We start from the raw sequence: 26,172 nt of genomic DNA, 5'->3' as shown, positions 1-26,172 counted from the left end.
CCAACGCTGTCATCACCAGGTACAAAGTGCAAAAGTGTTGCTGTTCCTGCATCCATTAAAAACTTTAAAAACAGAACAAAACAAACAGAAAAAGGCTTTCCATCATCATTTGCAAATACATTAATTCAGTCTCCAAAGAGCCAGCAAAGCCCTGGTCACCTCCTCGTGGGCAGGGTCCCCTGCGGCCAGCACGGACATTGGCAGGAGAGGCCACCTCTGCCCCAGCCCCTGCCCTGACCCAGCACGTGTCCATGGAGAGCCCCGAGCAGCGCTGGAATGCAGGGACATCCCGTTCCCTGGACAGCTGGGCCTCAGCGTCACTCCCCAGCTCCGGCCGGGGACAACCCCGGCCTCGGCCCTGCCAACCCAATCCAAGCCCTCCCTGCTCCCCCCACGGAAGTGTTGGCATTCCTCCTCTCCTGTGAAATGTTTCTGGTAAGGCTTTATTGCTCTACAAAGCGGTGCAAAGGCTGCCCGAGGACAGCTCCATCAGGAACTTTGGTCACACGGCTGCGGGATTTGTGCGCTGGCCCCGGCCGCCGCTGGACCTGCTACCTTCCCAAGAGAAGCTGAATACTGTGTGCAATAACACTGGGAAAACAGCACTGAACCCCAAATCCAAAACAAAAACCAGGGGCACGGGGAAGGGGACAACTCAAATCAGGCAGAAGGCTTGGGAAGAGCCTGTCATTCCCGTGAGGACTGAACTCAATGCTACATTTTGACAATGCCGAGTGTCTTTCCGAACGGATCGGTGCTGTTGGATCTGCGTGTCTGGTCCTGAACGCCAGCTCGCTCTCATCAATGCAGCATTTATTAAAAAATAAAATTAAAATGAAAAAAAAAAAAAAAAAAAGAATTGACAAATTGCATCACCAGGGAGCAGCCTGGCCTGGCTCACACACGTCCCAGGGCGGCGGCGGCATCAAGCGGGGCCGTTCAACGTGGCTTCAGCGCAGGGCAAGGCCTCGTCACTCCTGCAGGGACACCAGGGAGCAGCCTTAGGGACACGGCACAGGCCAGGAGAGCTCCCAACGCTGCCCTCATTCCTCCTGGGAACGCCCTTCTGCCGGGACCTGAGCCCCCCCCGGTTGTGTTCTGTCTGTGCAGTGAGGTGTTCTCAGCTCCCTCTGGAGAAACTCCCCCAGTGCCTCATGGAATATTATAGGGAAAACCAATGTGGAATCAGGGAATGGCCTGGGTGGGAACAGACCTAAAAGCTGTCTATTTCCAACCCCTTCCAAGGTGATCAGAGGGATGGGGCATCTCCAACTCAAGGGCAGGCTGAGTTAGGAATGCTCAGTCAGGGAGAGCTCAGAGCCCCTGGCAGGGCCTGAAGGGGCTCCAGGAGAGCTGCAGAGGGACTGGGGCCAAGGCCTGCAGGACAGCACCCAGGGAATGGCTCCCAGTGCCAGAGGGCAGCCAGGGATGGGATCTTGGCAATGAGGAATTCCTGGCTGGGCTGGGATTGCCAGAGCAGCTGGGGCTGCCCCTGCATCCCTGGCAGTGCCCCAGGCCAGGCTGGACACTGGGGCTGGAGCAGCCTGGGACAGTGGGAGGTGGCCCTGCCCATGGTGGCACTGCAGGGGCTCTGGGGTCCCTCCCCACCCAGCCATGCCAGGATTGTGGCCTCACCTGTCTCTCGTGGCTGTTTCTGTGGCAGTTGTGACAGCAGTGGCCACTCTCTGGTGCCCGTCCGTGTGCGTGGCCGCGCTGTTCCGGGCACGGGGGGCGTCAGCCGCGGGAAGCGTCTCCGGAGCTTTTCCGTCAGGGCCACTGCGGGAGAGGGCAGGGACGCCTCAGTGGAGCTCAGCCCATGGGAAAAGCAGGAATGGGGCTGGAATGGGGCTCAAATTCCAATGGGGAAAACAAAATTCCTCCTGCTCTCCTCACACAGGCCTGAAGATCCCATTGGGAATGAGAACTGGCAATAAGCTGGGATTCAAATCAGCGGGCACATCCTGGAGGCTCCAGATCCCAAACCCAACAGGACACACCAGAACAGCTCCTGGAGAGAGGCATTCCCAACTCCTGCTGCAAGTCCAGTCTGAGAGCTCCCAAAGCACCATTCCAACTGCCATTGCTGGGATGGCACAGCCCCCTCTGCTCGGGCACGGACACAGACCCTGCTCTGCTCCACAGGCTCTGCCCAAGGGGCTCCTCAGGCTTCTGGGACACCCAGAAAATCCTGGGTTTAGGGGTAGATCCTGAAACCCCATGGAGGAAAACCCCCAGGGATTGGATGTCCAGAATCCAAACATGCTGAAGGCACTCCAGGGACCATGGATGTGCCACCTGAGGGACAATGTCCCCAGTGAGGCACCAACAACCAAAGCTCAAATCCTGGGAAAGGAGAACTGCAGGAGCAAACCCTCCCAATCTCTTGTTTGGAATAAACCCACCCAGATTTGCAGCTGGAGAAGGGATTTCTGTGCACATCCCATTTTTTTGGCTTCCAAGGCAGAGGATGAGCTGCCCCAGGAATGTTTTCTTCCCAGTTTCCATCCAGAACAATTATTTCTCCCTCTCTCCCAGAGCAAACCTCCACAAAAGGGAGAAAAGCTGGAGATGGCTGAGCTGAATCCTGTCACTGGCTCTGGGGGAGTTTATGGAATAAAATAATCCCAGCTGGATAATTGGACATGTGATGGAGATTGGAGACTGAGGTTCTATTTCTGGAGCACTTCTCTTGAAAAAAACCATTAGAATGAGGAATAATGAGATCCAAACATTCCCTTTTCTCCAGGCTCACAAGCTCCTCAGAAGTACCAAAATACACCTAGGAGAGACACGGATGGAGCTGTGTTCCCGGAATGTCACTGGAAAAAAACACTTCCCACACAAAAAACTGGAGCTCAACATTTCCATGGCTCAGAGAGAAATATCTGAAGCCCAGTCCCTTAAGTTTCCAGGGCAGGAGGATTCCAGAGTTACCTGAGCACCCATGGGGGCTCGGGAATTTCTCTGCCTTCCCTGGGCTCCTGGAAAATCCCAGCTGGACACACACCCCTGGTCACCCAGGGGTGACACAACCCAAACAAGGAGTTTGTGTGGGATGTCCTGTTGTCCCCTGGACACCCCTGAGGTGGGACCCCAAACCTCCCTGGGCAGCAGGATCCAAACTGGGGAGCTGAGAGCAATTCCTGAGCTGCATCTCCCCAAGGAGCTGGGGAGATGGGATGGGGCTCACAGAGGGTGGAACATCTGGAGGATTCACTGGACTGCAACATCTGGTTCTCCATGGAATCCACAGAGGCCTTGGGCAGCTCCAAGGATAAAAGACCTCCAACGTGGATTCCAGGGACAAGGGGAAGGAAAACCCTGAGTCCCTGAGCAGCTCCAAGGAGAATCAGAGATCCCTGTGTGGATTCCAGTTATTCCAGGGGCACAAGGGGATGGAAAAACTGCCCCTACAGCAACAGGAATGGGCTTTGGTGCAGGTTTTGGGGAAGTGCTTGGAAGAGAGTCACAACCCACAGAATGACTCCAAAATGTTCCTGATTTCCCTGGAATCATTAAGGAATGTGGTAAGAAATGGATATTCCCACTGCAGGCAGAGTGGTCTGGGAGAGCTGAGGACACTGGGAGGGCTCTGGGTGGTGATTCCCACTGGAAGCCCAGGCCTGGAGCAGCTCCAGTCCCAGCTGTGGCACCGCCCCTGCCCTCCCACAGCTCCCCCTGGGATCTCTGGCCATGGACACAGCTGTGGAGAGCCACAGGCACCTGTCAGGGGAGGCCCTGGGTGCTCTTTGCCACAATGGAATCAGCAGGCAGGCAAAGGCAGGCAGGTTTGGGAAGCTTCGTCCCTATGGAATGTGCTACAGACACTTGTCTGGAGAGGAAAACATTCCCCATGTGCCAAACCAGGAACAAACACTTCCCTCCCGCCAGGAAAGCAGGGAAGAGGTGAGAACACCTCAAGGAAGATGGACACAGGAACAGCTCCCCAGGGAATGGGCACGGCTCCAGAGCCCCAGGAACGTCTGGACAACACTGGGATTGTTGGGCTGTCCTGGGCAGTTGGGCCAACGACCCTGTGAGTCCAGTTTAGGACATTGCCTGATCCTACTGGGAACCCAGCCAGCTCCAGGCAAGGTCCTGCTGTGCCCACACCATGGGCCAGGGCAGGAAAAGCACCTGGAGCACACTTTGGATCAGATCCAATGGATCCAACTCCACACAATCCAAGAGAAGGAGAGGCTGCTTTCAGCACAGCTGGAACTGCTGTGCCTTCCCACCAAGCCACAGCCAGGCCATTCCCAGGCACAGAGAGTGCATTTATCAGAATTAATGCATTTCTCAGAACTAATGCATTTATCAAACTGAAACGTATCAAAATTAACTGTGTTTATCAAAATGAATCCATTTATCCAAATTAACTGCATTTATCAGAATTAATGCATTTATCAAAATCAACCGTATTTATCAGAATTAATGTAATTATCACAATTAATGCATTTCTCAGAATAAGCTGCTTCCAACCTAACAGACACTGGGATAGCTCCTGCCCTAATTCCAGGGAATTCTGCAATCCCAGTGGTTTCCCAGCCCCAGGCCCCCAGGAGCTGCTGCTGGCTGAGCACACCCAGGAATGACCCCAAGCTGTCACCAAGCATTGCTGAAGGAAACTCCTGGTCCTGAGTCAGGTGCACAAACCCAAGGAGTCAGGTAAAAAACACAAGGAAATCCATGGAAGAGTATGAGGAAAAACCTCAGAATCTTAGAACTGAGTAAAATCTCTGTGGATGCAGCAGATGCTGACTGGGCTGGGCAGCAGCTCATCCCTTGTGATTGGAGCAGGCTGGATTGAGGATCCAACTCTTACAAACCTGCCCAATCCCTGCATCTGCTCCACCCTTTCCTGGTGCTTTTATCATTGAATGACTTTGGGGAAAACAAGAACCTGAGTGGGTTAAACCTTCCCCCCATGGCTGCAGGAGGATCCCATGGGAGCCTTTACTCTTCTTTTCTGAGCGATCCTACCCAGATCCTGCCCCGGGTCTGATCCCAGATCATGGACAGAGGTGCTCCTGTGACACTGGAGTGGCCCAAAGGACAGGGACAGAGATGTTCCTGTGACACTGGAGTGGCCCAAAGGATGGGGACAGAGATGCTCCTGTGACACTGGAGTGGCCCAAAGGACAGGGACAGAGGTGCTCCTGTGACACTGGAGTGGCCCAAAGGACAGGGACAGAGATGTTCCTGTGACACTGGAGTGGCCCAAAGGATGGGGACAGAGATGCTCCTGTGACACTGGAGTGGCCCAAAGGACAGGGACAGAGATGCTCCTGTGACACTGGAGTGGCCCAAAGGATGGGGACAGAGATGCTCCTGTGACACTGGAGTGGCCCAAAGGACAGGGACAGAGATGTTCCTGTGACACTGAAGTGGCCCAAAGGACGGGGACAGAAATTCTCCTGTGACACTGGCATGCCCAAAGGACAGGGACAGAGATGTTCCTGTGACACTGGAGTGGCCCAAAGGACGGGGACAGAAATTCTCCTGTGACACTGGAGTGGCCCAAAGGACAGGGACAGAGATGTTCCTGTGACACTGGAGTGGCCCAAAGGATGGGGACAGAGATTCTCCTGTGACACTGGAGTGGCTCAAAGGAGAGGGACAGAGATGCTCCTGTGACACTGGAGTGGCCCAAAGGACAGGGACAGAGATGTTCCTGTGACACTGAAGTGGCCCAAAGGACGGGGACAGAAATTCTCCTGTGACACTGGAGTGGCTCAAAGGACGGGGACAGAAATTCTCCTGTGACACTGGAGTGGCCCAAAGGAGCCCCAACCCTTCCTTGGAATAACCCTGTGCTAAATATGTCCCTCAGCCCCCTGTGCCATGCCAGGGCAGGACCTGCTCCCAGGGGATGGAGCCCACAGGAGAAGGGACACTGGAGCCACGTGGGGCCATCCCAGCCCAGGGGCCATCCCAGCCCACGCTGATCCCTTCCCACCTGGAGGGAGCTGCTCTGTCCTTGCCGGGCTCCTGTGCCGTGGCCGTGGATTCCGTGCCAGCCTTGGCCTTGTCGTCGTCGTCGTCGTCGCTCTCGGAGCTGCCCGAGGAGCTGCTGTCCAAGGCCACCAGCGGTGCCTTCCGTGTCCCACACGCGTTCCACACACAGGGAGAGGCAGCAGTGCTGGCTGGGGGAGGAAGAGCCCACACTGGAACCTCGGGAAAGCTGCCTGGACCAGCCCGAGGGGTCAAACAGGGCCTGCAACCACTGCAGATGGTCTGGGAATCGTGGGATGGGTTGGGTGGGAAGGATCTCAAAGCCCACTCAGTGCCACCATGGGCAGGGACACCTTCCACTGTCCCAGAGTGCTGCCAGCCCCGTCCAGCCTGGCCTGGGACACTTCCAGGGATAAATGAAGTGTGCCTGTGATATCAGTTCCACCCCACTGCAGCTCCATCCCTTCCCTGCTGACACTGTCCCAACAAACCCTGGGGATCTCTGCCTTTGTTTCGCTCACTGACCCCGCAGGGAATGCTCAGAGCAGGGGCCCTGCAGGGAGGTTTCTCCTGCCCCAGGGGCTCCATGCAGAGTTCCCAGGGCTGAGAGCTCCCCGTGTGGCCCAGTGTCACTCACAGTTCTTGTCCTGGCCCTGCGCCGGGGTCCCGTCGGTGCCGCCACTCTCGGTGTCCATGGGGGAGCTGCAGCGAGGGCCCGACTCGGAGCTGGGGAGGGAAGAGCCCTGAGCACGGAGCCAGGATCATCCCAGAGCCTCCCAACAGCCCCAGGAGCAGCCACCAGCCCTGCTCTTCCTTCCCATCACTACTGTGAATTTCTCTAAACCTTATTTCCTGGTTTTGTACCCCAGTGAGGACACAGAAAGCAGGGCTGTGTCCCACCCCAGTCAGGAGCACTGGGAAGCAGTGGGAAGCACAAAGGAGCCCTGATCCAGGATCATCAGACAGCATTAAACAATAAAAGGGAAGCGATGGGAAGGAGAAGAAGAAAGGATTGCAGCCAGGCACTCCATCAAAACGTACCCCAAATATTGCTCGCTTCCCAAGCCCCAGGGGAGCTGGGATTCCGTGGCTCTTACCAGCAGAAAGGCTGGAAGTCTGTGAACTTGGCCCAGCCCTTCTCCTCCGGGGCGCTGCTCTGCGGGGCGGCCGAGTCCCACACGCTGGAGCCCACGTCCATGGCCACGGGCGGCGTGGGGCCCGCGGGCTCGAACACGGCCGTCCAGCCAGCCCCTAGGGACACCACAGCCTGGGTGCCAGCCCGGCCTCAGCCGGCCAGGAGCACCCCAGGGACACTGCAGGCAGCCAGGGACATGCCAGGGACATGCCAGGGATCCCAGGGACACAGCAACCCAGCCGAGGAACACCCCTGGGATCCCAGGGACAGACCAGGGACATGCCAGGGATCCCAGGGACACAGCAACCCATCCCTGGAACATCCCAGGGATCCCAGGGACAGACCAGGGACATGCCAGGGATCCCAGGGACACAGCAACCCATCCCTGGAACATCCCAGGGATCCCAGGGACATCCCAACTGCACCCAAGGGATCGCAGGGACATAGTAACCCAGCCCAGGAGCATCCCTGGGATCCCAGGGACACAGTAACCTAACCCAGGAACATCCCAGGAACATGCCAGGGACACAGCAACCCAGGCCAGGAACATCCTTGGGATCCCAGGGGCATCCCAGGGACATCCCAATACATCCCAGGAACACCTCTGGGATCCCAGGGACACAGGGACCCAACCCAGGGCCCCCCTTCCCCACCCGCCTGTGTCCCACAGAAATCCCTCTGCAGATGTTTATCCCCAGGAGAGGCACCCATGGAGACAAATGACACCAGGGGTGGCTTCATCCCCCAAGCCAGTGATTCCCAGCTCCAAGTCCCTCAGTTCCCTGCCAAAAGGTCCCATCTCCATCTCCAATGGTTGGGTTTCAGGTAAAGAACTGATCAATGGATTCCAATATTTAAGATCCTAAAAATCACCCACTGCTTTTTTCACAGTCCTGGACAATTCCTCCTCCAGAACATCCTTCCACCTCTAGTCCCACTTCCAACCTCCAGTCCTACAAATCCCATCTTTGGAATAGCATTTTTCCTTAGCTTAGGGAAAAGGGAGGATTGCAGAGCTCTGCAGGAACAGAACCAGGCAGGAGAGGCCCCTCGAGGCTGTATCCCCAAAAGTGATCCCAAATTCCAACTGAATCTGCAGAGGGTGACTGGGCTGCCACACAGAGAGCCCACTGGAACTGGAAGGTTCATACTGGCTCTTCCCAATGGACTGGAATTATCTGACACTTCCAAAGGGGTGCAGAGAGCAGGAACCTGGGATAATCCTGCCTGGTGCTCAGAGTGACAACACAAAGGCAGCACCCAGAGAAAAAAATGGTATAGAACTCAAAAAGTGTGGAAAAAGGGATGGTTGGGAAAGTGTTTTGTCCCTTGGAATTGTTCTGCTAACAGCACCGTGTGTGTCCAGCATTCTCATGGTGTCATTTACACAGAGAGTTGTGAAAACACCTGAAGGGAGCAGACAAAACGGAAAAGGACAATGTACAGGGGCCTGGAGGGACAGGACACAGGGAATGGCTTCCAGCCCCAGGTTTAAACGGGGTCTTAGGAAGCAATTCCTGTCTGGGAGGGTGAGCAGGGGCTGGGCTGGAATTCCCAGAGCAGCTGGGGCTGCCCCTGCATCCCTGGCAGTGCCCAAAGCCAGGCTGGACACTGGGGCTGGAGCAGCCTGGGACAGTGGGAGGTGTCCCTGCCATGGCAGGGGTGCCACTGCAGGGGCTTTGAGATCCCTTTCCACCCAAACCCATTCCTGGGATTCCAGGAAAAGCCAGTCCCTCTGCACTCCTGCTCCAGTCACTGTAGGGATGGGTTTGCCACAGGCAAAGCACAGCTGGAAAAGCAGAACAGGCAGGGATGAGGGTGTGGAGACACCTGGCAAAGGTGGGCACACAACTCCTGTCCTGGGATGGGAAGAGTTCAGGTCACATTCCTGCACTGCTGCTTTGATTGGGATTTGCACTGAAGGAGCTGGGATTCAGGGAGCCACAGAACCATGGAATGGCTTGGGTGTGAGGGGACCTTACAGCTCCTCTCATTCCAAGTCCTGCCATGGGCAGGGACCCTTTCCCTGGGATTCTCCCTGTGGGGCTGCCTGGCACAAGGGCTGTACTGGGGCAGGGCTGCAGCTCCAGAGACTCCAGAGGCACAAGGTGAGCCCTGACATTCCCGTTTCCCCTGGCCAGGAGGAATTGGGGATTGCCCAGAGGAGCTGGCAATGTGTGAGAGCTGCTGTGATCCCTGCAGCCCCAGGGATGCTCTCCCAAGCCCGGTACCTTGGCAGGAGTCTGAGTCCTTCTGCTCTGGGGTGCTGCCCTTGTGTGGGGAGGGCGGTGGTGGCCGCTCCTCCTCCTCCTCTGAGTCCACGCTGCCGTCGTGGTCCCCGTTCTCCAGGTCACTCTTGGAGCTCTCTGACGTCTGTGAGGCTCCAAACCTGAACGGGAACTGGGAATGAGCCACGCCTGGACCCCTCAGCTCCTCCTCCCTGTCCCTGGGGAAACAGCCCAGAGCCTTTGCCACGGTTGCTTCCCCCAAAATATTTCCCCCAACTGCTCAGGGCAATCGTGGGTGCTCAGAGGGATTCCCCCAGATTCCTGAGGGCTTTGCTGCCAGCATTCCTGGAGGTGCAGGACAGACCAGGGCTGGGGACACCACACAAACCAGTGCTCAGAGAGGGGACAGACACTGGTGCGGAGCCCACCCTGTGCCCAGGCAGGACCTGAGGCTGTTCATGCTTGGAAAGGACACAGGGAAGCCTTGGATGTTTTCTCCGTTTCTTTTGATCACACTGCAGATTGGGAATTATGGAAATAACTTTATTTTAATGAGTGGCTCTGTCAAAGGGATGAAAAATTATTTCAAAGCCCGAGATGCCCCTGGGAGGCCTCTTGTTCTCACTTTTCTGATTTGAATGTTCTGAGAAAGAATGCTCTGCCCACTCCCCTCCGTCTCACCTCCTCCTCCTCCTCCTCCTCTCCAAGGATGAGAGAAGGAGCAAATTCCAAGTGTTTCACACTAAGGGTGGGGGTTTTTAATGTGTTTGATGGAAGACTCATTAATTAGGTGTTCCCATTGTTAATGAATTCCCTTGAACTGGATCTGTTTCCAGTTCAGGAGAACCCCCAACACAAGTGGCAGGGAAAGTGCTCAGGGTTGTGTCAGACAAAACCTCACAGCCCCAAAATGACACAAAACCCAAGGAATTCCTCCTGGCCTGGACTGAAATGTGCAGATTCCCAGCAGCAGGGGGAAAATCAGAGCTCTGCTTTCACCTTACCGTGTCCTGGACTTGACCTGGGTGGCATAGGAGATGTCCTTCTCCTCCCAGATATCCTCCTCCTCCTCGTTGTCGTCGAACTGCTGGATGCGCTCGTTGCAGCAGGCCTCGAACAGGGAGGCGTTGGGCTGCAGGACCAAAGGGAAATCACTTTCCACAGGTTCTCTGGAGACACTGCTTTAAGCCCAGGTCTCAGGGCTGACCAAATCCAGCTTTGCTCAGAGCTGGGATCACCTGGGACCACCACAGTCCAGGTGCTGCTTTGCTTTGGGGCAATAAACCAGGAAAGGCCAGGAACAGCCTGGCAATGTTTAGATCCATGAGAAATCCACCTCTGCCTATGCTTCCCTAATCTGTGTCTGGAAAGATGACCTAAAGCTGTGAGAGCTGGGGGTGTTCACCTGGACAGGAGAGGAATCCAGAGATATCTCAGAGCCCTTTCCAAGGCCTGAAGGGGCTCCAGGAGAGCTGCAGAGGGACTGGGGACAAGGCCTGCAGGGACAGCACCCAGGGAATGGCTCCCAGTGCCAGAGGGCAGCCAGGGATGGGATCTTGGCAATGAGGAATTCCTGGCTGGGATGGGATTGCCAGAGCAGCTGGGGCTGCCCCTGCATCCCTGGCAGTGTCCCAGGCCAGGCTGGACACTGGGGCTGGAGCAGCCTGGGACAGTGGGAGGTGGCCCTGCCAGGGACTCTGTGCCAGGGGTGCTGCCTCAGAGGGAACATTCACTGGCAGGAAGCCCTGAGGGGCCAGCAGTGCCCAGCTCTCTCAGTCCCCTGTGCATTGCCCAAAGCCCCCAAAGCTTTGCTGTCAGCATGCAAGCAGCACCTTTGCAGCAGCACCCTGACCCCAGCCCCAGCCCAGAGCCCCACTCACGCTGTCGTCGTCGGCATCGATGTTGAAGTTGATCTCGGCGATGCGGTCGAAGGGAGCGCTGGGAGGGAGGAGGGAGGGAAGAGCCTCAGGAGTGGCCCGTGCTTCCCAGAGGGACAGCAGCAGGGCCAGAGCCACTCCTGGGCTGGGATCCCTGCACAGCCACTCCTGCCCATGGTGTACCCTCAACGAGGGAAGGGTTATTCCAGCCTAGAACATTCCCGGCACGGGGGACACTGGAGGGGATTCCTGGGGCACAGCCGGGGGGGTCGGGCTGTGCTCCAGGGAACAGGGACAGGAGCAGAGGGAACGGCCTCAGGCTGGGCCAGGGCAGCCTCAGGGTGGAATCAGCAGGAATTTCCCCATGGAAAGGGGCTCAGGCCTTGGAAGGGGAAATTTGGAGTGCCCATCCCTGTTGGTGTCCCAGGAATTCCTGGAGGTGGCACTCAGGGCTGTGGACTGGGGACAAGGAGGGCATTGGGCACAGCTTGGACTGGATGGGCTGGGAGGGCTTTTCCAGCCTCAAGGATCCTGGGATTCTGTGAATCTCAGTCTCAAAGCCCAAGGTGTGCTGTTCTGTGAATATCCCAGGATGTGAATATCCCCGGATGACCCAATTCCCAGTCCAAGGCAGGGGAGCCCCTGGTGGGAACAGCAGAGGGTGCTGCAAGCCCAGAAATTCCCAATTCCCAGAGTTTGGATTCAGGAAGAGCTCATCTCCCTACTCATGGATCTGTAGCTTTTCCAGTGTCATTTTCTTTGAAAGACTCTCCTGTTCAACACTCCTGCAATCGCAGGGCCATTGACACATGACTGATAGTCCTTAAATATTCCAATTCACTTCCAGCCCAGTGTCCACCACCTGGAAACAGCTGGCAGGAAGCACCACTCCCAGAATATTCCTGGTTTTGCAGGACATTCTCCTTTTCTAATCACAAACAGAGCTACAACATGCCAGGCAGACGTTTTCCAGTTTCTTGTTCATTTTACACCTGGCACAAAGTCCCTGGGGCAGCTCCACAGGGATTTAACTCCTCCCTGCCCCTCACTCACATGGGGCTGTATTTGCCAGCAGTGAAAAGTCTTTTATTTATTTTATTTTATTTTTAAAAAATTATGTGTAGAACAGAATAATTTCTGTTCATTTCAATTCTGATTCTATTCTAGAACTTTTTGGCCTTATCAAATTTCTGACATCTCTGAGGCTCAGGAAAAACCCTGGATGGGAAGGGCAGAAGTGCTGCCTTGGATCCTAAGGAATTCCTGGGATGGAGACAAACCCAGGAGCACTGGGATCCCCTGGAGCACTGCTCTTTCCATAATTGGTCCCAATTTCAGGACTGTTATGGCCACTGGGATAATCCCAGTGCTAGGTACATTTTTAAGGAGAGAGGATGAGCTGCAGCTTAAATGGGATTGAATGAATTCTGTAAAAGCAGGGAATTCCAAGCTCTGGATTCAGCAAGTTGTGTAACACTGAATCCCCTTCCCTGTCTCCCTGAAATGCCACTGCTCCTGATCACCCCTGCTCCCTTCCTCAGGAGGGGGAAAATGGCTGCATTTTCCATGGATTCCATCAGAGCATTGTCCCTTCACTCCTCCTTCCAATAAGGATTTAATGCCTTGGAAAAGATCTGTTTAACTGCCCCGAGTTTGCTCTCATGCTTTGTCTTTAAACTCATTCCAGACCAGGGCTGGACAACAGTTGCCTGCTTTATTTCAAATATCCCTCTTTGAAATGAAAGAATACTTTTCCTTGCTTCTCCACCTGGCTCTGGAGATCGGGCTGGGCTCCTGGAAAACAAGGAGCTGTTTACAACCTGAGGAGGGATAACAAGGCTCATTTGTAAACCTGAAGCAGAGGGAGGATGGGATGCAAAGAGGCTGAAATGCCAATCACCCCCAGACTCACTCAGTGCTGCCACCAAACACTCCCAGACTCACTTGATGTTGTCATCCTGGTCTGCAAACTCCTCATCATTGAAGCCAAACTGATCCACGAAATTGGCTGTCATCTGCTGGATCTGGTACTCAGAGAAGGCCTGGGAAGGGATCCCAAAAAATCCATCAGTAGGGTGTTCAGAGACACTCCAGAAAGAGTCAGTGGAGCTCCTCCAGGAAAACACTAAAATCCCAGGGAAGAGTGTGAAATCCACACTCTGACCCCCTCCCAGAGCAGGGTCACACAAGGCATTCCCATCCTGATGCCTCCTGCCCTGCTCCCAGGTGGATCCCAGGCCATGGAACTGCTCTGGGAAAGCCCAAAGGAAATGAACACAGACTGGGAGCAGAGTTCAGGAAGCTGCTCCACACCAGGATGGACCAAAGGCAACCGGAGCAGCGAGTTTCCCAGAATTAGTGCAGATGATCCCAACTCACCTGCTGGAGAGTGAGCTCATTTGGAAAAGCACTTTCAATGTCCTCATCCTCGCTGGAGGAGTGCAGGTGGTGGGTGCTCACCTGGGAAAGCACAAACCAGTCAGGGAACCAGGGAAAGCTGGAAAAGCTCCAATGTTTCAGTTCCACCAAAGCCCAAACTCCTGCCCAGGCAGGAGCTGCCCCAAGGAATCCCAGGGACCAGCTCAGCACCACAGATCAGCTCTGCTGAAGGACTGTTATGAAACATGTTTATGGAAATGCTTTCTACTCTGCCTTGAAGCGTTCTTCAGCAAAAGAAGGAAAATGAGAAAAACCAGGAATATCCCTTTCTTCTGTGAGGGGAAGCCCAGCAGGCACTGGAGTGACCAACTCACCAAATCCACCGTGTTTCTCCGGTTTGTCTCCGTCAGCGTCTCCTCCACAAAACTCTCCCACCTGCCCCTGCAGTCCTCAGGCAACTCTGGAACAAAAGGGACACAGAAACCATGGGAGTTCTGAGCCAGCTGAACTCCCTGGGGACTCACCCGGGCTGAGGACTCACAGCTTCTCTCACCTTGGGGGTGCCCTCCCCTCCCATCTCTCCCAGCCCAGCACAACTGGGAGCACAAAGGTGAGCAGAACTTGAGGGTTGAGGCAGGGAAATGGAGAAATAATACAAGGAGAAAAGAGCAGAAGATTGTGCCCCCAGATTGTCACTGCCCGGCTGTACCCCCTCCCAGCCCGGCAGGGGCTGAGCAGTGGGGATGGAAAATGTGGAAAATGGAAAATCTTCCTTCCTCCCACCCAAAGCCATGGGACAAAACCAGTTTTCCAAGTGGATCCAGTGAGGGCAGGATGGACACAGTCTGGCAATGGGAATATCCCTGATGAGCACATCTGGGGACACAACCTCATGTCTCCTTCCTCAGAGAGTCATGGAATCATGGAATGGGTTGGGTGGGAAGGGACCTCAAAGCCCACCCAGTGCCACCCCTGCCATGACAGGGACACCTCCCACTGTCCAATCTTAACCTCACTGTGTGAAAACCAGGAGCAGCCAAATGGGGTCCCACCATACTTTAAATGATGGCATATTGTGGGATTTCCCTGGGAACACTTTCCAATGGGAAAGGATCTTGAGGAAATACCTGCAGTGAGCCCTCCCAGGAGCTCCCAAGGGTTATTTTTCCCTGGAGAGCAGTGAAAAGTGAAGGAGAAGGAGGAGGAGGAGGAGGAGGAGGAGGAGCAGGAGGAGCAGGAGGAGCAGGAGCAGGAGCAGGAGCAGCAGGCGGTACCTTTGATGAAGTCACTGATCTGGGCCTGCATGGGCCCCTTCTCCATGTTGTGCACCACGGCGTTGGCGATGCGGGTCAGGTGTCCCATGTTCCCTCTCCTCCTGCCGCCCTCTGCCCTGGAACAGAGAGCAGCCGCTACCCTCGGAGCCGGGACACCCTCGGGGCCAGGATACCCACAGAGCCAGGACACCCATGGAACCGGGATACCCTCGGAACTGGGATACCCATGGAACTGGGATACCCATGGAACCGGGATACCCTCAGAGCCAGGACACCCTCGGGGCCAGGATACCCACAGAGCCAGGACGCCCACAGAGCCAGGATACCCACAGAGCCAGGATACCCAGAGAGCCAGGACACCCATGGAACCGGGATACCCATGGAACCAGGATACCCATGGAACTGGGATACCCATGGAACTGGGATACCCACAGAACTGGGATACTCACAGAACTGGGACAACCACAGAGCCAGGATGCCCACAGAGCCAGGATACCCACAGAATCGGGATACCCACAGAGCCGGGATACCCACGGAGCGGGGATACCCATGGAGCTGGGATACCCACAGAGCCAGGACACCCATGGCACTGGGGTACCCATGGAACTGGGATACCCATGGAACTGGGATACCAACAGAACTGGGGTACCCACGGAACTGGGGTACCCATGGAGCCAGGACACCCTTGGAGCCAGGATACCCATGAACTGGGACACCCATTAGAGCCAGGATACCCATGAAACTGGGATACCCAAGGAGCCGAGACACCCATGGAGCCAGGATAGGATGCCCATGGAGCCAGGATAACCACAGAGCCAGGACAAAGCCCTGGGAATAGCCCCAGCATTCCTGCCCCAATGGCTACAGAATTCCAGCCACAATGGCCACAGCATTCCTGCCCCAATGGTCACAGAATTCCAGCCACAATGGCCACAGCATTCCTGCCCCACTGGCCACAGAATTCCAGCCACAATGGCCACAGCATTCCTACCCCACTGGTCACAGAATTCCAGCCCCACACAGGGATCAGCCCTGCTCTGGCAGGATGGGCTGAGCTCGGCCCCAGCACAGGGACCTTCCTTCATTTTGCCCTGTTCCCTCCTGATCCCTCCTCCTGCCCAGGTAACATGGGAGGGGCTCTAAACAAGGACCTAAACATGGAAAAGATGCAGGAATAAATCTGATTGCAATTCCCAGGGAAGAAAACACCCAAAGTTAAGGGTCTACAGCACAGCTACTGGCAGAGCTCCAGGGTGGGACTGGGATTGCAGCAGTGACTCCCCCAGAACAGAAGACATTCCCATCCAAGCATGGGATTGCCCCTGGGATAAAACCAGTTCCCAACACAGAGCCCAAGCAGCCTCGAGTCCCTGCTCTGGCTCCTCACTGCTTCCTCTCCTGCAGAGTGAAGCCGTGCTCCAAACCAGCCCAGGGAATGGTTTGGGTGGGAAGGGACCCTGCAGTGCCAGCCCTGTCAGTGTCCAGCCTGGCCTTGGGCACTGCCAGGGATCCAGGGTCGGTCCCTGCTGCTCTCCATCTGCCCACTGAGAGCAGCCAAGGAAACTCCACCTTCCCAAAGCCCCAGCTGAGATTCCTCTGCTTAAATCCCTGTTTTTTCCTTCCACTCAGATTCTTTCCAGTGTGGTGGTGGCTGGAACTCTGGCAGGAAGAAGGGATGAGCTCTGGCTCCTTTCTGGTTTAATCAGGAAAACTCCCAAGCAGCACCCAGGGATATTTTTGGTCCTACAGAACTGGGCAAGGAAATGCCCAGCAAAATTCCTTATGTGGACAAGAGGCTGTAAAAAGAACCAAAAACCCAAAACCCCAAATCACAGCAACAAAAAAAAAAATGTAATCCAGATCTCAATCCACCAATTATGGCCTAAACAACCCCAGTGGGACTCCAAAGGCCTTGGAAGCCACCAGGAGCTCAAAATAGAGAGGGAGGACCAAACACTGAGCTGGACACTGAAACTGAAGCCTCTGGAATATTTCCACTTGAATGTTTTAGTTCTTTTAGAATATTAAGTTCTTATCAGCCCAATCAGCACAAGGGGTTTATAAAGCTAAAATAGGAAATCCAGGCCACAAATGCTTGGCCACCCCAACTTCCAACAGTTTTCTACTCCGGGAAGAATAAAATTGTGCACTTGAAACAAACAAACAAAAAAGTTTAAAAAGTGAATATTCCATGGGATTCCCTGAGAAAGCAGGAAAGCAGAAGACTGAGTGTTTGGGATGGGGTGTTGGAAACATCCATAAAACCAATCATGCCTTCAAATCTGTCTGTTTGGGAATTTGGCTTGTCAGCATGCGAACCATCCCAGTTCCAAATCCCAACCAAAATCCAAGTCTATTTGGACACCATTCAAATGGAAATTCTCCAAGAATATTCCCAAGTCAATGTGCAGCCCCAGGCCAGCAATTCCTTACTGGATTTTGTCATTGGCTTCCCAGGCGTCCAATATCCTCTGCACCAGGCAGCACTTCTGGAACAGCTGTGGGGAAAACGGGAGGATATTCAGGATTTTCCAAAGGAGAACTGTGGATCCTCCTGCTCCTTCCCTGGCTGCTCCTCAGGAGCTCAAACCTTCCCCTGCCCAAGAGCCCAGTTCCTTCCTGGTTATTCCCAGAGGATCCCAGCACAGCAGCAACACCTGGAGCATCCCCAGCAGCAGGAACTAAAGCACTGCTGGCATTTTCCAGCCACCACACTGAGGCCTGGCCACTCACAGCTGGAATGGTCTTGGTTAGCTTTTTGTCCAAAATTTGTAGTAAGTTTTACTTTAAAAAATGGAATTTGAATAATAAATGGAGTTAATTTTAATAAATACTAAGGGATTCACAGGGTCATTAAACGAGGGGAGTTTTAATGGGATGCTGCAAATAAAGGCACAAAAGCCACCACAGCTCCATGAGAACCACTACAAATGATAATAACAAAGCCCACTAAAAATAGATAAAAATAATAATAAAACCCACTACAAATCATAATAAATAATAATAAAACCCACTAAGAACAGATAATAATAAAGCCCACGAAAATTTGATAATAAGTAATAAAAACAATTTTTAAAGGCAATAAATTATAAAAAAAAAAAACCACTAAAAATTACATATAAAAATAAATAATAATAATAAAAAAATCTACATTGAGACAAGTGCCTGCTCTGGAACAGCCCATCCCAGAGATCCCTGGTGACCCCAGCCCATCCCAGAGATCCCTGGTGACCCCAGCCCCAGACCAAGGATCCCTGGTGACCCCAGCCCACCCCAGAGATCCCTGGTGACCCCAGCCCATCCCAGAGATGCCCTGGTGACCCCAGCCCCACCACAAGGACGCTGGTGATCCCAATCTGATCCCAGAGATCCCTGCTGACCCCAGCCCCAGCCCAGGCACCCCGCGGCCCCAGCCCCAGCCCAGCTCTCACGTGGGTGACCATGACGTTCTCGGTGGCTCCGGCAGGGGGCTGTGTGCGCTCCGCGGGCTCCGCGGGCTCCGGGGCCGCGCTCCCGCTCGGAGCCTCCTCTTTGCTGCCCGGCTCCCCCGGGCTGGGCTTCCCCTCCTGCACCGAGTGGGACAGGATGGCTGCTATGGACAGCTCCACTTGGAAATGCAAAAAGTTATTCCACGTGTATTTAAAAAATAAATCCTGGAGGAGAAACGAGAGATGGAAGAGTTTACTCAGGATAAATTTTCCTGGTTTTAATCATATCAGGGATCTTTAGGAATCTTCCCAATTCAACCCATCCCAGGATTCTGGGACTCTGGGATACTAAATTGTTGCCCAAGCTGTTGTTTGATCAAGCAATTCCACTCAAACGGTTTTCCTGCTACATGCCAGCACCCAGTGCAGGCTGGGCTCTGCATTCCCAGGGCACTCAGTCTGCTGGGAAATCAGTGAATATTCCCAGTAAATGGAGCATTTAGGAATCCTCTCACACAGCACTCACAGCACACACACTGAATTTAACAACTTAACTCTGCTGGGGCTCAATGAAGCCTAGGAAAAACAGGAACTAAACCACTGCTAAGGGTGGAATCAATTCTCTTAAGGCAGCCCAGGTTCCAGAAGGCTTTTTCCAGCCTTAGGGATCCTGGGAGAAAATTAATCTCTCATCATTCCAGGAGCTCACACGCACAGCACAGACTGTTTCCCACCTTCTCCACTGAACTGACATGGAATTGGAAGTGTGAGGCTCAGTCCAAACCACAAACAGCCGGATTCAGATCCCAAAAGCTCTTCCAGGGATCTGCTCCTCACTGGAGCAGGTAAGGGGAACGCCACGACTTTGGCCCCCCGCACAAGCCCTGCCCAGAAGGGCTCCAGGTCCCATCCCTGGCGCCCCCGGACACTCACAAGTAACAAGTCCATGGTGCCGAGCCGGCAGAGCTCGTGGTTGATGCTGGGCGTGTTGGCGTGCAGCAGCGCCGCGATCAGCCGCGAGCCGTGCAGCCGCGCGTTCCCCAGCGGCTCCTCCAGCACCCCCAGCGTGGTCAGGATCGCCGGTTTCTGAGGGCAGGGAGGGCAGTCAGGGCAGGACAACGTTTCCACAGCACACCTGCACCAGGCTTCTACAGGGCCGTAAATCCAATCGTGGGAATTCCACCTCACCAGGGGCAAGAGCTTCCCACGGAGGGGACAGAGCCCTGGAACCATGCACTGCCCCGGGAGGGCCTCATTCCCCAGTTCTGCAGACATCCCAATCCCAGCTGGATGTGTCCCTGTGTGTCACCTGCTCCAGGTGACCCTGCCCTGCATGGAGTAGCACTGGATGATCCCTAACAACCCCAGCTGTTCTGGAATTCCCAGATTTAACAGAACCCACCCATTTCAGGAATGTTCTCAGCAGGGAAACCTAAACCACCTTCCCAAGAGGATGGTTCTGGGGCCACTGGGAGATTTAACTTCCAAATCAGAAGATTAAAATCCAACTATCCACTGAAAGTTTCTTCCTCTCCACCCTTCCCATCTCCCTTCAATCCCCCATCCCAAAGATCTCCCTGAACACAACTCTCAGACTCCTGCTGCTCATCCCTGCAGGCCTGAGTTACAGGATTTGCTGTGGATTTCCCCTCCCTGGCCCCGTGTCCAGGCTGGAGCTGTCTGGAGTCCGGGAGTGTGGGCGGTACCTTGGGCGGGCACAGCAGCAGCTGGTGGAAGTCCTTGAGCCGGGGCTCGATGCCGTGTAAGATGCTGCTGTTGACAGTGTAAGACCTCTCGAATCCCTGAGTGTACGAGTCCATCAGGCCTTCCACTCTGAGGGAACACCAGGATTCACTCCGAGTCACTCACCATTCCCTCTTCCCACTCTGAACAACCAAGTGATACCAGGGTCCTCAAGGTCCCTCCCAGCCCAGTCTGTCCTGGGATTCTGGGACTTTATGATATTAAACCAGCGCCCAACCTGGGGTTTAATCAGCAATTCCACTAAAACCATTTTCCTTCTACACTTCCTGCATTCCATCTTCCTTCTTCTGGGACCCAGAACTGCCCCCAGTATCCAGAGGTGCAGATTTTGTTAAAGAGCCTCCAGTCACACTGGCTATGTCAGTAGTTTTCAAAAATGAGGATGAAAAATAATAATATTCAGCTCCTGAACACATTCCCATACTTGCACAGTATTGACCCTATTATATTAGTTATTTCTGTTATTTATTATACTGTATTAGTTAATATTGGTATAATTTCCCAGGTGCTGCTCACACAACCAAACCTGCTCCGAGCTCAGGAGGAGCTGACCAGAAATAACCTCCCAGCAGAGCTGGCAAATCACATTCCCAAAGTGCTTCCTGGAATTCCAAACTCCCAAACACTTCCAAAGAAAATGGCCCAGCAAGAGCTACCTAACAAACGTTTGTTCCTCCCACTGTCCCAGGCTGCTCCCAGCCCCAATGTCCAGCCTGGCCTTGGACACTGCCAGGGATCCAGGGGCAGCAGGGCCTGCCCACCCTCCCAGCCAGGAATTCCCTCCCAGTAGCCCATCCAGGACTCCCATCTTCCAGCTTGAAGCCATTCCCTGTGTCTGGGCAGGGCCTTTCCCTTTGTGCCCCCAGCACAGCCTGAAGCCCCCAGTGATCCCGGTAATCCTGGTGATCCCAGTAATCCCAGTGATCCCGGTGATCCCAGAAACCCCAGTGATCCCGGTAATCCCGGCGGTCCCAGTGATCCCAGCAATGCCAGCGATCCCACTGAGCCCGGTAATCCCAGGGATCCCAGTGACCGGAGTGATCCCAGTAATCCCAATGATCCTGGCAATCCCAGTGACCGGAGTGATCCCAGTAATCCCAATGATCCTGGCAATCCCAGTGATCCCAGTGACCCTGGCAATCCCAGTGATCCCAGTGATCCTGGCAATCCCAGTGACCCTGGCAATCCCAGTGATCCCAGGGACCCTGGCAATCCCAGTGACCCTGGCAATCCCAGCAATCCCAGTGACCCTGGCAATCCCAGCAATCCCAGCGATCCCAGCGATCCCAGCGATCCCAGCGATGCCGGCAGCGGCGGCGGTCGCGGCTCACCCGGAGCGCCGCGTTTCCAGCAGCGTCAGGAGCACCTGGGTTCCGTTGACGATGCAGGTCTCGCTCTGCTCCCCGTCGAACATGTTCCTGAGGAGCTGCTCCACGCACTCCTGCCTGGGGACACAGGGCTCACTCACATGGGGCTGCGCTGCTGCGCCCGCCCAGGCGCTGTCTGGGCAGCCACTGAAGGCACAGGGAAGATCCCACTCTTCCCACAGCTCTGTGCCGCACCAAGGAATGACGGGTGGCAGGAACAGGAGGCTGAGGCCGGCCCTGCTCCCCAGCTCACACCATCACTGGGTTGGGACAGACCTTCAAGGCCATGGAGTCCAGCCCAGCCCCTGGCAGCCAGTGCCACATCCAGGCTTGTCAAACACACCCAGGGCTGGGGACTGCACCACCTCCCCGGGCAGCCATTGCAGAACTTTATCCCCCTTGCTGGAAAAGCTTTTTCCTGCTCTCCAGCCTGAATTTCCCTTGGCACAGCTTGAGACTGTCCTCTGGTTTTGTCAAGTTGTTGCTCCAGTTCCTGCAGCTCCTGCTCCCCTCCACATCCCAGCTCTGTCCCTCAGGGACAGCTCCCCAAAATCCAGCCCTCAGGAAGTCCCTTCCCTTTCCCTGCTTTCCCCAGTCCCACATCCAGCCAAACCCAGCATCCCTGGAGTTCACAGCCCAATCCTGACTATTTTCTAACGTTCCAAAAAGTCTCCTTTCCATGGCTATAAATAAAATATGAGACAAAAATGTAAAAACAGCTGAATAATTCATGAGGGTGGATTATTTGATAAGGAGCATCTAAATACCCTCTGTCAAGCAGAGCAGGGGAGGCAGAGGCAGGAAAAGGAGGCAATTTTCTGTAATGGACCAAATTCCCTTTATTGCACCCAGCCAGCAGCTCCTGAACCTGGATTTGGGGCTGATTCCCTGATCCCACCTCCATCATGCTGATCATTCATTCCTGACTCAGGGATGATAAAAGTTATCCAAAACCCAAAGGTCACTGCAATGCTGGGAAAATTGGCCAGGAAGGGTAATGAGCTTTGTGACTGTCAGCAGAAAGGGAAGAGGAGTAAGAGAACCCCTTTGCCCAAAATGCTCCTTTATTTTGAGCAGGAATTATGGAGATGGTTCCTGGAAGTGCAGGGTCCCACAGCCCTCTCCAAAACTACAAAGAAAGCCTAAAAGTACCAAAAAAGTCTGTAAGTACTGTGTCATCCATGGCCATCACCCCTGCCACTGCAGGGAATCACAGCCCTCCTTAAAGGTCCTGGGATTCCTTTGACATCCCTTCAGACCCTGAAGGTGCTGTGAGGTCCCCACACAACCCTCCCTTCCCCAGGCTGGAATTCCTTGGGTTTTTGCCTCAGCGTGGACCAGGCTGGGAGCTTTGGGCTCCCTGACCCCCTCTCCTGCCTCTGGACAGAGCCCCAACCCCCAGAACACTGAAGAGGCCATTCAGAGCTGCTCCAGCTCCAAAGGAACATCCCTGCTCTGTCTGCTCCCGGCAGAGCGATCCAGGAGCCACTCCCAGTGCACCCAGCGCCCCCAGCACGCCCAGTGCCCTCAGTACTCACGATTCCAGTGCTGTGAGAAGTGGATCTGGCTCCGGGACATCCTGGAGCTGAGTGCTCTGGTCTCTGCTCAGCCTGATGATGTCACACAGGGTCTGGGAAGCGTTGGATTGCCTCTGGAAACAGGACAGGAGCAGCGTCAGCGCTGGGGCCAAGCCTGGCCAGGCTGGGAATGCTCTGGCTGGGATCAACCCCACTCCTGCTCCCCCTGGAGTTACTCAGGGCTGGACACTCCTGGAGCAGCAGCATCAACAGGCTTTGCACTCAAAGGAGATTGGCCCAAACGTGACCATCAAGAGCAGTTCAGGAGCTCAGGGGTGAGGATTCCTTTTTCTCTCCTCAATCCTCTAATCTGCACATCTGCAACACAAACATCCCATCCTTCCTCCCACTGCTCAGCTTTCCTGCTTGAGAAAACCCTTCACCATTTAATTCCTGGGATTTAAAAGGCTTTCCAGGGGTGTTTGAGGAATTCATCCTCCGCTTCTGGCCATCAGGCAAAGCCTCTCTGGAGCTGCTGTACCTCAGCATCTGCTCCAACACAAATCCAATCCATGGAGATGTTCCCAGTTTTCTCCTCACAGAGGGAAGTTTGCCTGGGATGAGCTGAGGGAACTGGGCTCAGAGAACTGCATTTTCTGGGCTTTACAACTGAATTCCTACTTGGGGCTAGAAAGATATGAAAATGGCATAAAGTGGCTGATTTTAAAGGATCTTCCAGGAACAGCAGGTTCTTCCCTAATCCCAAGGGAAATCCCCACTGTCTGCAGGACTGAGATGAACTGAGGCAGCAGAACCAAGAAATTTGGAGTAAAGTAAGTCAAAAGCAGGTGAAACCACTCCAATTCCCCTCATCTGGTGCTGAGCAGAAGATGGGACATGCCAAGGCCATCCCCGGTGGCTCCTCCACAGGTCACCGGGACAAGGCAAACGGAAATCTCCCGGACCCTGCAGGGCCCAGCCCCCCAAATCCCAGCCCTGGTGCCACTCACATCCTCATCCTGGCTCGAATGGATCAGCTCCACGAGTCTCTGGATAATCCTGGCTTCATTCAGCCACTGCAGGGAAAAGAGCAGCAGAGAAAATCCTCCATGGATGCCTGAGAACTCAGAACAAGAGGGGCTCTGGGAAACTCTGCAGGAAGGGGAAGCCCTTCCTTGCCTCTCCAATCCCATCCCTGAGGCAGAGACAGGGATGGATTCAGATCTGCATCAGCATGGATGGGGATGGATTTGGATTTGCATCCTGCCATGGAACTAACACGCAGGCCCCTCTGGAAAACATGGAATGCTCCAGGGACAAACAGCCTCATCTGAGCAGCGGTGGCAGAACCCCACCACATTCTCCCAGCAGCTCCTGTTCTTCCTGCTGCTCACACCCAGCAATTCCACCTCCTGCCAGATGTTGGAACAGTTGTCACTGCACCTTCACCTTGCTCCACAACTTCCTGTTCTCCATGCAAACCATTCCCTATCCCCCTTTCTGGCCCAGGCAAACCAGGAACATCCTCTCCAAAGGCTCCCTTCCACTCCTCCCTCCCAGCCCCACAGGCAGGCTCAGCCCCTCATCTCTACCCATTTCCATTCACATCCCACTCCTGCTCCAGGAAAACTGCTGCAGGTGTGACATCCCCCAGACTCATCCCAACAATGCCCAACTCAGCTGCTTGGGAAATGAGTAAAGTTCCATTACAAGGAGAAACATTTCCAGGGATGAGTCTGGAGCCCCTCTGCTCCTGAGCCTGGGACAGTGGAAGATGTCCCCACCATGGCAGCAGTGGCACTGGAGGGGCTTTAGGGTCCTCTCTAACCCCAATCATTCCAGGATTCCTTGACTCTATGATTCCTTGAACATGGTAAGGAATTACACTAATTGCTGTCCCAATCAATGTCTGAATTTCTGAACACTGGGAAAACACAGTTTCCCTTCCTCCAAGCTCTCCAGCTGGACTAAAGAGAGGTTGCTCCATGAAAAATGAGTGGGAACCCCTTTGCTGCCAGGAGTGGCCCAGGCTGCTGCCCTGGAGCCACAACGGGGCTGAGGAACCCCAAGGAGTGACCCCAGCCCTGGGTACAGGAGCTGCCTGAGGGGTGGATCTGCTCCTGGGATCAAACACGCACAGACCCCACCTGTCCCGAGCCAGGCAGGGACAGGGGCTGGGAGGGGAAGGCCCTCACGTTGAGCACGTCCTGGCGCAGCGCCGTGGGCTCCACGCAGCTGATGAGGCGCAGCAGCAGGTCCATCATGGCAGAGGTGTCGATGTGCTTTAGCACCAGGCTCAGGAACTTGTCCTTTTTCCTCAAAAATGAGATCACCTGTGGAAACAGGAGCCTGCATCAGCTGCCAGCAGGATACACAGCTCCCTCACAAATCCCCCACAGCTCCCTCACAAATCCCCCACAATTCCCCCACAACTCCCTCACAACTCCCTCACAGCTTCTCCTTTGTGTCTCAACCACCGACCTTGGGCTGGAAACCCTCCAGGGAACAAGGGAATAATTCTTATTCCAAGGCAACACCAAATCAGATCTTTTCAGCCAACTTTTCTCCCCTCTGTGCCACAGAGAAACCCAATGCCATGGAAATAAGTGAAGCTGGAGGATTTTCCTTTCCTCTCAAGCTCCCTACTAGACAGCATTTACAACCTTGGTATTTACTGGGATGTGAGTATTCCTGAATCCCTGTTGAGCCCATGCCTCAGCACCCCTTCCACAAGGATGAGCCTGAGGCCTTGTTTATGGATTGAGATGACTCTGATGATCCTCAAAATGCCTTGGCACGCAAAGTGAAGCTTTAGCTGTGCCATGGGGATATCCCAGCCGTGGCAGATCCCAACCCAAAACTCTGGGAAGAGTCTGTCCACACCAGCATGTCCCTGCACTGAGGAATTCTAGGAACTTCCCACAGACCCCATTTCACCTCCAACCTTGAACCCAAGTCCAGGAGTACCACGAGCTCACAGCAAGGGCACAGCACGGGAATTCCCTGATCGGGACAGACCCATCCCCACCTGTTCTGTTTTCCGTGCAATGAGGTTCCCGATGGTCTTGCTGAAGAAGCTGGCGAGGAGGGGGTTCAGGGGGGGCTCATGGTCCAGGAAGTCGTAGAGGATGTTGAGCAGGGTCTCGTCCCCGCCCAGTTTGTCGTTGATCTGCGGCACGTCCGAGGTCAGCAGCTCGCAGGCCGTGTTGGGATACCTGCAGGGACACACCCAGAGCCACCACGGGTGA

The 26,172-nt window shown here is 54.6% G+C and overlaps 1 protein-coding gene across 5 annotated transcripts in view; it reads right to left on the bottom strand.

Annotated features, from left to right (window-relative positions):
- Positions 1 to 417: 417 nt before the first annotated feature.
- PPP6R2 (protein phosphatase 6 regulatory subunit 2) overlaps positions 418 to 26,172 on the bottom strand; it is a 57,028-nt gene continuing 31,273 nt past the window's right edge. For 2 of the 5 annotated variants that reach the window (XM_071418427.1, XM_071418428.1), the window contains exons 4-24: positions 25,953 to 26,139; positions 25,120 to 25,257; positions 23,935 to 24,000; positions 22,946 to 23,058; positions 21,372 to 21,485; positions 19,983 to 20,109; positions 19,210 to 19,362; positions 18,280 to 18,501; positions 17,282 to 17,346; positions 14,849 to 14,964; positions 13,949 to 14,034; positions 13,575 to 13,655; positions 13,140 to 13,237; positions 11,199 to 11,256; positions 10,323 to 10,450; positions 9,322 to 9,479; positions 7,053 to 7,206; positions 6,593 to 6,681; positions 5,960 to 6,146; positions 1,636 to 1,776; positions 418 to 977 (exon numbers count right to left, since the gene is read on the bottom strand). In XM_071418427.1, coding sequence (XP_071274528.1) covers positions 926 to 977; positions 1,636 to 1,776; positions 5,960 to 6,146; positions 6,593 to 6,681; positions 7,053 to 7,206; positions 9,322 to 9,479; positions 10,323 to 10,450; positions 11,199 to 11,256; positions 13,140 to 13,237; positions 13,575 to 13,655; positions 13,949 to 14,034; positions 14,849 to 14,964; positions 17,282 to 17,346; positions 18,280 to 18,501; positions 19,210 to 19,362; positions 19,983 to 20,109; positions 21,372 to 21,485; positions 22,946 to 23,058; positions 23,935 to 24,000; positions 25,120 to 25,257; positions 25,953 to 26,139 — 2,533 coding nt within the window. In that variant the 3' untranslated portion in view covers positions 418 to 925. The remainder of the gene's footprint in view (positions 978 to 1,635; positions 1,777 to 5,959; positions 6,147 to 6,592; positions 6,682 to 7,052; positions 7,207 to 9,321; positions 9,480 to 10,322; positions 10,451 to 11,198; positions 11,257 to 13,139; positions 13,238 to 13,574; positions 13,656 to 13,948; positions 14,035 to 14,848; positions 14,965 to 17,281; positions 17,347 to 18,279; positions 18,502 to 19,209; positions 19,363 to 19,982; positions 20,110 to 21,371; positions 21,486 to 22,945; positions 23,059 to 23,934; positions 24,001 to 25,119; positions 25,258 to 25,952; positions 26,140 to 26,172) is intronic. The other 3 variants (XM_071418430.1, XM_071418429.1, XM_071418431.1) reach the window with 3 other exon arrangements.

The sequence above is a fragment of the Agelaius tricolor genome, unplaced genomic scaffold (assembly GCF_023055355.1).
Source record: "Agelaius tricolor isolate 1412-34295 unplaced genomic scaffold, bAgeTri1.0.p SCAF_86, whole genome shotgun sequence".
In the NCBI taxonomy this organism is placed as follows: Eukaryota; Metazoa; Chordata; class Aves; order Passeriformes; family Icteridae; genus Agelaius; species Agelaius tricolor.
The sequence above is the reverse complement of the archived record's forward strand: the minus strand, read 5'-3'. Positions and strand labels throughout refer to the sequence as shown.